General features: G+C 33.7%; 2 protein-coding genes and 1 long non-coding RNA gene across 5 annotated transcripts in view; all 3 read right to left on the minus strand.

Annotated features, from left to right (window-relative positions):
* Positions 1-12,836, minus strand: part of LOC105108077 (uncharacterized) — a 15,257-nt gene extending 2,421 nt beyond the window's left edge. Inside the window, exons 1-2 of the long non-coding RNA XR_838988.1 lie at positions 12,827-12,836; positions 11,443-11,451 (exon numbers count right to left, since the gene is read on the minus strand). This is a non-coding gene — a long non-coding RNA (uncharacterized LOC105108077). The remainder of the gene's footprint in view (positions 1-11,442; positions 11,452-12,826) is intronic.
* Positions 1,340-6,063, minus strand: FUT11 (fucosyltransferase 11). Of its 2 annotated transcripts, none has more exons than XM_011002231.1 (7): positions 5,280-6,063; positions 4,660-4,820; positions 3,637-3,875; positions 3,081-3,185; positions 2,768-2,924; positions 2,408-2,635; positions 1,340-2,022 (listed from the first exon to the last, which is right to left on the minus strand). In XM_011002231.1, exons 1-7 carry the CDS (start codon positions 5,700-5,702, stop codon positions 1,767-1,769), a joined length of 1,569 nt encoding a protein of 522 aa, XP_011000533.1. In that variant the 5' UTR covers positions 5,703-6,063; the 3' UTR covers positions 1,340-1,766. The 2 variants fall into 2 exon arrangements, with proteins under 2 accessions (XP_011000533.1, XP_011000526.1); XM_011002224.1 differs by having other exon boundaries at positions 3,637-3,878.
* Positions 7,587-10,225, minus strand: LOC105108052 (uncharacterized). Of its 2 annotated transcripts, none has more exons than XM_011002212.1 (5): positions 9,967-10,225; positions 9,438-9,587; positions 9,054-9,342; positions 8,273-8,382; positions 7,587-8,155 (listed from the first exon to the last, which is right to left on the minus strand). In XM_011002212.1, the coding sequence occupies exons 1-5, from the start codon at positions 10,084-10,086 to the stop codon at positions 8,000-8,002; spliced, it is 825 nt and encodes a 274-aa protein (XP_011000514.1). In that variant the 5' UTR covers positions 10,087-10,225; the 3' UTR covers positions 7,587-7,999. The 2 variants fall into 2 exon arrangements, with proteins under 2 accessions (XP_011000514.1, XP_011000505.1); XM_011002203.1 differs by having other exon boundaries at positions 9,438-9,590; positions 9,967-10,224.
* Positions 12,837-13,155: the final 319 nt, after the last annotated feature.

A 13,155-nucleotide genomic window follows, 5' to 3' on the forward strand; every position in this document is an offset into this window, starting at 1 on the left:
TTTTTTTTAATTTCATCACTTCACATTTTATTTAATAGGATATTGAGTTTTATTTTTTTTCCTTTATATAGGATTTCTCATTACTTTTTAAAATTACTTGGGTTATCTTGAATCTTTTTATATAATTTTTTGGATTTAGATTTTTTAAAATTAAATTAATTGCTCATTATTTATTTTTAAAAATATATCATTGAATATCTCTTCATCTCTATTTATTTTAACATATGTTTAAGGTTAAAAAAATATATACCTCACAACGCAACATAATATAAAATCATGTTCTTTTGGACTTATCTTTCAACATGTAATTTATTTGAATGTTGTTCTTTTTTTTTCTATATGATTTTTTCCTAATTTTGAAAGTTACAGACTATCTTGAATCTTTTTTTTTTATTCACTATTAGTATATGATTTTTTCCTAATTTTGAAAGTTAAATAAACTATCTTGAATCCTTTTTTTTATTATTCACTATTATTTTTCTAATTATATTATTAAATCAACCTAACTTAATAAATCTAGTCAAGTCAATTATCTAAGTCTTATTTTTTTATTTAAAAAAAATTGATTCAAGTCATGTTGTAGTAGGGGCCACCTAAAATGCTTGGGTACCTTGTTTGGATTTTTTTAATCAAATGTTTTTACCATTTTAGGTTTTTAATATTTTTAATTTAAATTAATATTTTTAATTTATTTTAATTTAAATTACATGTTTCAATTTCAATTTGAATTTCATGGGAGGCGTTGTCACGTGCTCATGCTTCAAAATGAGAATCTCAAGGGTAAAAAATTATTGGCCTTAATTAATCCAATAAGTTAACATTTTTCTTTTTTAAAAAAAAATTATTAAATATATTATCACCTTAATATTTTAAAAATTATTTATCCATTATATATTAAACTTTTGATTCCTAGCATTTTTATATATATTTTTATAAGGCTATAAAAAAATAATCTGATCCCAGTCAAATTCTAATTCCTATATCCAATAATATTCTCTTAAATCCCCGAAAAAGTCTTGTACCAAATCATCACGGGAACTTCTCTAGACCTAGGCTTTTCAGGTGGATTCCCAAGAATAATCTTTTCGACATCAGCCAGATTCGTAACATTAATTAAAATGTGCTCGTTTTTTTCATTAAAATATTTTAAAAAATACCACGCTCGCAGTTTCAGACAATACTCAAGTCATCTTCATCCTCACACATTAGAGCAACACTTTGTGTTTTTTTTTTTTTAAAAAATCTTGGACTTGTTCCCTGGAACCTATTACTAGCCACGACGCTGAAAATGATGGTTCGTGGAGGTAGAATGAGATGATACTGTCAATTAGAAGGAGAATCTTGAAAAAGTATAAGGGGATGTTCTTGATATATCAGCAATCTAAAATCTGACGAGAAATTCTCACAACAGTGCATTGCTAAGAACACTATCGAAAACAGCGTTTACAAATAGATTTCTGGGAGTTGAGATTGCTATGCCTCACCAAAGACAACTTCGACAAGGTCGAGTTAAGGCTATGTCAAATCAGAAGAATATCTTAAATGATTCACCATGCATCACCAAGGTCAGTGAAGGGTTTACCCCAAATAACCCAACTTTCCAGCAAGCTATAGCACTTCATTGCTTATGCAAAACATCAGATACAAGGAGGCCAACGGAAAAGGATGGAAGCAACCCTCCAAACAAGTCAACTTGACTTCCTTGCACACATTTTAACAAGAAGCTCAAAATTAGCAATCGTGGTCGTCAGAATTCAGAAATCGTCCTAGACAAATATCACCTCAAACTTTGCACATGGGTTGACTTCCAAGTGATTCTTGAAATCATCATCAGTGTTGAATTTGTAAGAGTACAGAGCTTGCCTCTGTGTCATGCCTACAGGGTACACTCTGTAAACTTTAAAATCGTCTCCTCCCCTTATGCTTTCAGGTCTTTCCTGCTTCCAGATGGGCACATGCTTCAACGACTTAAACTTCTTGAGCACAGCAGCCTCTAGAGCATTTACAGTTAGATTGCCAGACCTGCATAACATGGTTTTGTCAATATTTTATAAAATGCAGACTTGTTAATTTTTCTAAAATATTAAACAGAAAGAGAAGAAAATTTTGAATATCTGGCCTCTGCATCCACATTAAATCAGTGACCATGTTGCACAAACATGCTAAACCAAACAAGAGGCCAAAGAGGGGAAGCGGGGGGGGGGGGACACAAAATAAATCAAACATGAATCACACTTTCACTTCTCAATGGGTTTCAATTCCCAATTTCATACAACAAGACAGATGCAATGGTGACTCAACTAGTGATGTGCATTTGTGTGCCTTTGTTTAACTTGCATACACAAGTTCATGGATAGATGCACTGATACACAATAAAAACCAATACCCATCAGTTTGGTGGCCTTACCTCAAGAAGATGGACTCCATCTCAAATCTTCCTCTCTCTCTTACATATAAATGATACACGGTCTCTAAGTCTTTGGTGCATCTGCAGGGACGCCTCTTAAACCCTGGGCTATTTTCCTCTTTCTTCCGAATCATGGTAGCGAGGTGAATGCAAAGACGGCATGATGAGTGTACTGCTGCCATATCTACCAGGGCCTTGAAAGAATCAGATGGGCCCTCGTATTTCCACCTAATTGATGGACAGCTCTCAATGAGGAACTATGGGGAAATAACAAGAAAAATCTCTAGAAAACAGTACAGTCACCCAATATCAACTGAAAATTAACAAATCATTATTCCACTGGATAAGATTAAGTTGTACCTTAATGATTGATTGTAGGCATCAGGATTTTCTCCAAGGTATTTCATAGTCTTCGCAATTGAATCAACATCTTCTAGCTCCTTGATATGTAAAATTGAGTTAGGTGCAGGAGCAAAATCTTGAATATTTGGAGCACCAACTACCACAGGTATGGTTCCTAAAAAAGTTGGTTTCAGTATATCCATTATCACTATACAAATCCTAATAAAAAATTTCTAAAGCATTTGCAAACTCAAAAGCAAAGACACATGATAGTATTTGGCAACAACAGTTGTAACACCCACACTCATTGAGAGCGAGCAAGTTCACATACCAGCAACAAGAGATTGGAAGAATTTTTCTGTGACATAATCCTCCTCATTGGAATTCTCAAAAGCCAAGCTAAATTTGTAACGCTTCAGAGTCTCTACTTTATCCACTGCATAACATATATTACAACAATAATAAATGCTAATGCTTTGCAAGTGAATATACCTGATCATATATCATATCACAAGGCAGCCATCACTTAACAGACTTAATTTGAGTTGAAAGAGGCACGTGAAAATTTAAAACATCTAAAACAAGAATCATACATGACTTACCAAAGATGAAAGTGAATTGCATCATGAAATGAATATATAAAATTACCAACAAACAAAGAAGTTGTGTATCTGATCTGAACAAAATTGTAGTTCCAATGGCCAAATACACAGGCCAAAAATCTAGTTCAAGAGCAAAAACTGGGAAATCCCACTATTTCCAAGCAAAAGTTGTGATAGAAACATAATGGCATCTCAAGGGGAATGTGACAGTGATCTCAATAGTTCAATTGAAAACATAAAACCTGTGGAAAATACCATATATTGAAAGGATTTTGGCATGCTCACCTCTTCCATCATGGTTCCGATGGCAGTTACCATAGGAATCTATGTTGATGTTCGACCTTTCAAGTGCATCAAGTGCTTGCAAGCGGAAGTTGCGAGCACCACAATTGGAAATGAAAGCAGCTGCTAGTGCTTTCTCAGTCTTTGGCTGCACTGGTGCCATGATATCATACTCAGCCCAGGAAAAATATCCAACTGGCACATCTGAGGAGAGACTCGTTGTCATTACAACATCATATCCTCTTCTAATTCATAAGAAAACCAAAGCATCAGTTTAATCATCTGAAAAAGAAATTATAGATCTGAGTAATTGAATATCGAAAGAAATGCACTTGAGAAGAATGGCAGGCAGTTGTTTTAAACTTCAGCATAAAAATTGCAGATAGCATGCTCTATTGTAGAAAGAGCGTTCACATATTATCAATTCATTTCTAGAATACTAACATGCACCACACCATGAATCTCAACATCAGGTGCCAAAGTAGGACCAATGTCCAATGATGCATAAAAAGTGAATCTCTTGCATAACCAACTATTTGAGCATCACCAAAAACATCTCTGGATATTTTTTATGTACCCTCTAATCCTACTATATTTCATCAAGAGAAGTAGGAAACTCTACGAAAAGGAAAAGCAAGCTCAAGTTCTGAACATTCATTGCATTCTGAAAACCATTTTGGTCCCTAATGGATCAAAATTTTGAAATTAATCTCTGTATTTAAGAGAAGAGTTGTTTAAAAATAATTGACTCAACATTTGGTATTCAAACATCTCTATATCTTGTGCTTCAAGTGACCGAGTTTATAGCAAATCATAATTGGAGAGCTTCACATCTAAATTTGAATGATAAACTTGAGCTATTCAAATCCAAACAACAAGAAGAAGCCATAATTTAGGAACTAAAAGAGGCCATTTAGGAACTACAAACACAGCCATGATAATTTATACTCACTAGAGTTTCTTATAGCTCAAGGCAAAATGTTTTCTCAAAAATCAATCAAGTCAATTTGGATAGTGCTTACCCACCGTCGTGCGTGAGCAATATTGTTCTCTGCATAGTAGGAAGCTGATTCCATCGACCTTAACACACTAGCTGTTCCACTTTGTTGAGGTACGCCAAATCCAGCATCTGGCTTTTTACCGGGGTTAAATCCAAACTGACATTCCACCCCACATGTGTTCCACTCCTAAATAAAAATGCATAGATCCAAGTTACAAAACCACTGTACCACATAATGACCACAAAAAACAAATTAACTAAATCAATTAACTCAGCTAAACTAAATCAAAACCATAATTCAAAACAGCTAATTAAAGTCAACCACACGAATCATCTTCTTCTATTCCCCATGTCTTAAACAAACCACTTGAACATAAGAACTCTATTTACTCGTGGGTTCTCCTCTAAAAACCAATCCTACATGGAATCATCGGGAAATGGTCCAAAGTCCTAACCTTGATTGCTCTATACATATGCCATTACTAGCCCCCTGAACATAATTAGTAAATTCTTAACTATATCACACTCAAAATTCATAAAAAATTGTATAATCACAAAATTCACCAAGTAGCAAAAAAGAACAACAATAATAAAAAAAAATCATATCCCATGAATCTTGAAAAAGGAAAGTTCAAATCCAACAAACCTTTTCCGCTCCAGCGACCAGAACGGGATCTTTATCAAAATCTCTTGAATAAACCACAGCATCCTCTTTTTCTAACCACTCCACACAGCTATCTGACTCCGAAGTTCTCTTAGTTTTATCCATATTCACTGTTTCCGATCCAAAATCACCACTTTCCACCATATCAGCAGATATAGTTGACCTGTAGAAAAAACTATCAGCCCAGGAATCAACTAAATCGGCATTTTTAGCCATATCAAGACGACCCAGAAAGGCGATCTCTGCTATCACCACAAGAGCAACAAAAATTGGCAAAAAATTTGACCACTTCATTTTAAAGATTGAAACTTGAGTGGAATTTGATGGTGACCCATCTGATACAGGCAACCCTTCTTGTGATGCTGTTGCAGCTCTTGATCCTCTTAGATTTGTCAAAACACCCATCAAGCAAAAATCCCTTTTTATAACAAATGTAGAAACGAAGAACAAGTATTAAAAAGGGAAGTTCTTTTTTTCTTTCTTTGTTTGATGATTTTAGGTGGTGAAGCTGTTATTTGTGTGTCTCACCCCAAAATAAAAAAGAACAGAGAAACATCATTAAATGAGGCTTTGGTTTTTTAAGGTTTTTGTTTCATGCGTTTCTTTGGCTTGAAAGGAGGATGAAATTTTCAGGTAACAAGACTTTGTGGGCTATTAGGGTATTTTGGTCCCCTTCTCCTTGTTCAAAGTCACCGGAGAAAGTTGAAATCTTTGGATATTTTATTTATTAGCAGTTGATAGCGTGTGTGGACCGGGGGGGGGGGGGCCCAAAGGGGTAAATTTTGATTAGAAGGATTGCTTTGTGAATGAACAAATTACTAGGAGTTAGGGTGTACCTCTGCACACACAAGCATAATATAGCGAAAAACTATGTGGAGTGTAGTGACCGAGTTATTGGTGTCAGCAACCAATCAGAGGTTGGGACGTGGGATTGTTTGAGGATACGAGTCCCACGTGTAATCTCACTTCCAGTCAATTTCTGTAGTGTTTTGTGTTTTAACAGCGCTGGCCAGAAAAATGTTTTGGGAATCTAGAGCAACATAATAAATATTTCAAAAAATAGCTTAGATTTATACAATTGCATTTGTTAGCAATAGCATAATTCTTTTTTAAAAAATATATACATTAGTTGCGTTACAATATAATCTTTCCAGATATTTTAATTACATAATCAATTAATTTTCTTTGATTTTTGTCGTTGTTCTATTGGAACAACATAGCCTAAAAAATATATAAAATTTCATTGTTTCTAACAATGCAGTACTATTTTTTCAAATATCTCTTGAATTATTGCTAGTTTACTAAATCACTTTTTTTACCGGTGCTATTTAAAATATATATATATATATATAAAAAAAAATACTCCAAGTTGTTGAGGTGATTCTAAAGACCCATTTCAACTACAAATCCATTATTAGGTTCGATGGGCATTCTCCATCGGTAATGGATTAAATGATTTGGTTAACAAAGCAATCTAACAAAGATTGATGTTACTATGTTAGGTTAGATTTTTAATGTAAGGATGTTATGGGTGATTTTGATAGATGTGGAGAACCCATCTAGGTTTAACCGGAAAAGTAAAATGAACTCTAACATCATTTAAAAAGGGAAAAAAATGAAGCCCTACCAGAAACATTGTACTATACTTTCGGAGACAGGGAAAGAAGAACCTGAAGATTTCGGTCGGTAGATAGCCATAGTTTGTCCAGTTCCGAGGAGAATGTAGTGCCCCTCTTGGGTTTTTCTTTGCTCGTTCAATTTTAACAAGCGCACTTCTCCTTCTTGTAATGTACATATAGGTAAGACGCGTGAGCACGCGGAGAATGGAGATCCGAAGCAGTCTGGCCTTTTGAAGAAGGGCTTGTGGCATCATGGATTGTGACATTAATAATCTAAGCATTGAAATTTACAGATTTTCCATTAAAAATATAAATCTGTTGCTCTTAACCCTGTTCATATTGTACATTACAAGAAGAAATCTGTAAACAGATTTATGATATAATTTTATAGGTTTGGGATTCAAGTGGGAATGAAATCGGTTTGGGATTCAAGTGGGAATGGATAAATAGGTTTGGGACTAAATTAAAGTTTCCCCTTAAATTGACTAGATATAACTTTGAAATTTCTCACGCACATTGGATCAAAACTACATGGGGGTTTTCTGAGTTCACAACTAAAACTACGATTATGATACTGAACAGATTCAACAAAAGTAACATAATTGTCTATAAATCACCTGACCATCCACAGCCATTTTACTTCTAGAAACACTCCCACAGCTAACGCCACTGCTCCAAATATAAAAAATATTTGCCATGTATAACATCTTCTCCATCGTGTGCATCTCTATTCAAGAATTTTCTATAGAAAAAGATTCAGGATTTATTCAGTGTACAAAACTGGGAAAATAAATAAATAAAAGTGCAACATATAGTTTAAAATAGCTTGGTAAAGTCAACTTCAAACTGCCCATTCAAGCACATCGCACAGCAGATATGAATATCATCATCCCAACAGAATTCTACTGGCAAAAATCTTCAGACGGTATCGTTTTCAGCGAGAAGAGGGTTTCCCATCAAAATCTTGCTATCTGCAGTTTCCTCAAGATGACTCATCAAATGGGTAATAACTTACATTCTCTCCTGTGTTCTCAGGTATTGGAATCAAAAGTAACCTTTTAAAACTTCAAATACATGTAGAGCTTAGCTCCCTCTTAAGAAATAATGCAGACAGTTTTGGCGGACAAAGCTATTGGGGTTTTGTGACAACAATTCTTGATGCACCTGTGCCTCTCTTTCAGAGGAAGATTGACTGGCAGTTGAAACATCTCTCGTATCAGACCTTGTGAATGGCACAGCCTAATAGATTTGACAAAAATGAGACTCCATACTCAAAATCTCAACACCATTGCATTATACTTTTAACATATTTGTACATCAAGACTTAACATACAGATACCACATTAATCACATTACTTGATCATTGCTTGAAGCCTCGGCTCCAGATGTCCTCAGTCTTTTCACCATGCGGACACAGCTCAACATCTCTCCTTCATCTTCTTCAACAAAGTTCTGATCTGAGACTTCTGAAGAACCAAACAATTCAGCAAAAACAAAACTTCTCTGCAAGTAGAAAAGCTACTTTGTTCCACAACATAATCTATACGTTTTTGCAACTTGAGAGAGTGACTCTGTTTCCATAACTGTCAGTGGCATTGCTTTGCATACAAATTATTGAAGTGCACAGCATTTAAACCACATACAAATAAAGCATTACATGTAGACAGACAATGCAAGCGCATGGAAAAGGTGTGAGAAACTACTGCATCTGCCAATATTTTTGCTTCCAACTCTGCATGACCCAAAATAGAGTTGGGGGGGGCTAACAAGCCCTCAGAAAAACCAATCTGAGTTCTAGCCAAAAATCAGTGTAAAATATGTGAAACCAGAAAAACCAATTGCATTTGTGAATTGCGTGAGTAGAGAATGCATGAAGCCTTGACTAATAAACACAACAACATTTTCAGTTCTTTTCCCTGGTCTGTATTACAAAAAGTTGAGCATATGTTCCCACGGGCAAGGGCGAGTGTCCATGAAAAGCATATTCGATTGAGAGTGTGTTAAGATAACAGAGAAAGTGAGAGGATGATAATGCAAGTCCTCTCACAACATGATGCAACAAGGCAGTTAATCAATTTGCAGTATGAGTAGGCATTTTTTTTACTGGTGTCAGAAGCGACTGTAAACTAATTGATACCTCTTGTGCTGCCAATATAATTCTGAGAACATAAGCAGCACACAGGGTGTTGTTCTGAACTTCTTGCCAATCCACCAAAGACAGTTGCATTCTCTCTTGCATGAACCCCCCCAGCACAATATACACTGTGCCCTTGAAGATCATGGTGTGCAGCATTACACTGGTTTCCTGCAGACGCCAAATGACGCATCGCCGGAGTATTGCCCTTGACAAAATGAGAATCGGCTGTACTTTCCAACAATGGCTCATTCCTTTTCTTCTGCCAACTACCATCTCGAAGAACCATGAACTGAAACATAACCAAGAAGCACATAGAACGACAAAATATAACTAATGTACGGGGGAGTTAGAGATTTGAAATACCAGGATTAAAAATCCCCTAACCTGGTGTGGCGATGAACATGGCCTCCCTCCCATCTCGCCCAACCAACCACGCAAACGAATGGAATGGTGCAATTGATTATTAACAAATGACGCTTCTAATGAGGCAAGATACAACCCATGCTTCTCATCTGTCCACACTGCAGATGTACCCTGCTACAAAAAAGTAATTTTTTTTTTACTAAAAATTGACCAGGTAATAAAACACAAGAATTTATCAGCTACTTAATAATAATAATAATAATTAAATGAGCTAAAGAAATTAATTAATTCGCTAACAGATTTTCCAAAACTTTACCTCAATGAAAGTTTATTTTTTGTTTCCTCTTTTCTGGCGTAAATTTTGACTTGTTTTTAATAATGCAACAATTGCAAATATTAGAAATAAACACTCGAAAACAACTAAAAGAAAAGGAAAAAATTCACACATCTTGCAAAAACTCTGCAAATCAAGAATAAGAACACAAGCTTTTCAGACGATCCCTAAATTCATTGCCAAGGAAACAAGAAGATTACAAGAGAGTGAAATTACCGGTCTTGCATTCGCGTCGTCAAGGGTTAAACCAGAGGAGTCTGAGTTCGACCGAGTCAACTCACTGTTCTTCTTCTTCTGATCCGGTAACGGAACATTCCCTCTGAGATTCTCCTCCATTTATCCGTTATCCTTTAAAGTATTATTGTTGAACTCCTTATTTTTTGGTCTCGGACACCAAAATACCAAAATATGAAAATCGTTTCCCTTTAACTTCGTTATAGAGAGAGAGCGAGAGCGAGAGCGAGAGAGGCCGCGTTAATTTTGCTTGTTGAAAAAAAAAAAAAAACACAAACAGAGAGGGAAGGGGAGCGGGGCCATTAGAGGCTCCACATGGAAACGCTTTTGCATGTGTCAGTGTTAACAGAAAGGTGTCACGTCAGCACATGCTGTTAATATCTTCGTGTGTTGTCAGCTAGATATTTTTGAGTGTGTGCCTGTTTGGGGATATTTTTTCCTTAGAGTAAGAGAGGTTGGGTTTATGAGAATTTTTTAGGAAATTAAGAAGTTTTTTTTAAAAAATGGTAAACTAACGAGAGAAAAAAGATTTTGAAAAATAATATAGTTATTTAAAAATCACGATATTTTAAACAAATGTATAAATTTTCATTCACGTGAATTTTATTATGAGTGAGAAAATTAAAAAATAAAATAATCTACAAAGACACATAACTCTGATAAAGATATTTTTTGATATCATCGTAAATATCTCAAGATTCTCAGCTTCTCGAATTTAACAACATCAAATACCACAGCAACAGCTATCAAAATGAGAGAGAAAAAAAAAAAAAAAAAGAGCCGTCCATAGCAAAAGTTTATTCTGTACAGGTGGACTCCAGAGACTGGGCACTCCTCCTGCAGAAGTCTTCGTTCTTTTAATATATAATATAAGCACATTACGGATGGACCTTGTTACTCGCTCTCAAGTCTCAAGGACCAGAACTTTGGATTGCAAGTTATTTCCACTTGGAATTCGACCAAATTACAACGAGACAACCTAGAACGCACCAAATCTAACTGGAAATCTTACGAGAGTGACTTGCGCTGTTTACACTGTTGCTTTTCAATTATATCCAACGGGATTTCTCCTCCCAGGTGGTCACCGTAACGGGATACGATCTTCTTATTTCATTACAACGAAAAAACTATTCATTTTCTTGGACCAGGTACCACAAAAAAAAGGTGTAAGGAAAATAGGCCTCGTTTAATACCTTCCTTGTCTATGCAGCAAATTAAAATATAAAAAAAACCCAGTTTTCATTAGAGAAATCCCATAAAGATTCTTTAAAGAGAGAATAGATGAGATATTTTTGACCAAGGAAGGAAGGTATTCTTTTCTTCCTTTTTAATACAGGCAGGAGTATATTAAGTTACAGGTTTGCCCTCTGTTCCGGTCAGATAAGAAAAAATAATGTGAAAAAAGCAATACCTAATCGGAAATAAACCTTCTGCTAAAGTTATTAAATGCTAATCAACTTTGAATGCCTGGCTAAAGCGTCAAATCAAACTTTTTTTAAATTATTTTAATATAATTTAATTATTTTAATATATTTAAAAATAATATCCAGCAAAAACCTGATTTAACTTTTTTAAATATATCAACATAATATATTTTTTACTTTATTATAAAATATCAAATTATTTAATTAAAATTCATTATAAAATATTTGATTGAAGTCATGAATTCTTTTACACCTAACAATTCCTTTTTTTATTTTATTATGAGATATCAAAAATAAACATTTATCAAACTCTAATTTAATATGTGAAAATTTATTTGACATCCCGAGTAAGCTTATTATATTTGTGATCCGATTCTTGTACTCTAATAAATTTAATAAATATTTTATGAAATTATTTTTGATTTAATAATAAAAAATAAATGTTGATAAAATTAATTATTAATAAAATATTAGAATAATTATTTTAGATCACGTAAACCTGTAAAAAAAATATAAATCATAATTTTAAAAAATTAAATATTAAATGATGTTTTTTTAAAAAAAAATTCAAAGAGAAAAAAAAAAGACGTGTATCAGTTCAGGTGGCTCAACGTGCTTGGACCAGCTTTGCCCCTACTTTTTTTTTATATATATAAAAAAAAAAATACAACATGCGATGTGCTGGCCAAAAAAATTGAAGGTTTTCTTTTTTTTCCTCTTAAAACTACATGCGATGCACAGTAAAAAATAAAAGACAACACTAAGCACGATAAGTCTTGTCATTGAAAAAGGGCCATTTATCAATTTTCTCTATTTTTGTTAATTTTTAGATGACCTTCGCTCTCATATCTCAAATACCATGATAAAAAAATATTACAAAAATGAGCGTTCTGATCAAAATTAAAATTAAAAAAACTAAAGGATTTGTATAGGTAAGAAAACAGAAAGCAAATGGACTAAATAGCAAAAAACTTTTATCGAATCTGAGATTGTTTATAGAATTTTTTCTTGTTTTAAACTCTGGTTCTTTATTTTTTTTTCCTCTTTAACAAATTTTAATAAAATTGATCATTAAGTTGGACATATAAATGTGAAATTAGAAAAAAATTAAAGGGTGAAAAAAAAATTATCATGAACTAGTACAATATTTTATCTAGATTTTTAATATATTTTGTAATTATAATTATAATTACAATACCCGGAAAGTAAAAAAATACTTAAAATTTGTACGGTTGAACTATTGTTTCACTAATTTTTAAATTTTTTTTATGTTAAATATTTTTATAAATTTTAACATATTTAAATAAAAACTCTACTACTATCTCGCATACACACCTCCGTAACCAGCAACATGCTGAGTTGTACAAATAATTCATAAAAATGGCGAGCTGTACACATAATTCACATCTAGTAGCCACCTGCACTTGGCCCCCTGTGGTCCCCACTAACCAAAGTATATAATTTGCCAACGCATTCACGAAACTCAAAATGGGAAACAATTACAACCACTATATGTAAAGTTTACTCGAGTTTCTAAAATTCAAAGTCATGCGATATTATCCCCAATTAAAAGTAATTAGCGAAAATAATTTTCATTCATGCGTTTTTTTTCACATGTCCCATTATTGGTAATATTTCTTCCACCCTCAAAACCCAATCCCAATTACAGTAATAACATATGAAATCACGCACACTAATTTTTCTCTTCATTTACTCGATTAATTCTTCTTGAATTATATGTATATAT

This window comes from Populus euphratica, unplaced genomic scaffold (genome assembly GCF_000495115.2).
Source record: "Populus euphratica unplaced genomic scaffold, PopEup_1.0 scaffold3.1, whole genome shotgun sequence".
Taxonomy (NCBI): domain Eukaryota; kingdom Viridiplantae; phylum Streptophyta; class Magnoliopsida; order Malpighiales; family Salicaceae; genus Populus; species Populus euphratica.

Coding starts and splice junctions, on each gene's coding strand:
- LOC105108052 (XM_011002203.1), bottom strand. CDS start 10,086: ATGGAGGAGAATCTCAGAGGGAATGTTCCGTTACCGGATCAGAAGAAG. Junction 9,343..9,437: donor CATGTTCATCGCCACACCAG/GTTAGGGGATTT, acceptor GTTATGTTTCAG/TTCATGGTTCTTCGAGATGG. Junction 8,156..8,272: donor AGGCTTCAAGCAATGATCAA/GTAATGTGATTA, acceptor CAAATCTATTAG/GCTGTGCCATTCACAAGGTC.
- FUT11 (XM_011002224.1), bottom strand. CDS start 5,702: ATGGGTGTTTTGACAAATCTAAGAGGATCAAGAGCTGCAACAGCATCA. Junction 2,925..3,080: donor CTTCCAATCTCTTGTTGCTG/GTATGTGAACTT, acceptor CAACTTTTTTAG/GAACCATACCTGTGGTAGTT. Junction 2,636..2,767: donor GCCTACAATCAATCATTAAG/GTACAACTTAAT, acceptor TCCATCAATTAG/GTGGAAATACGAGGGCCCAT.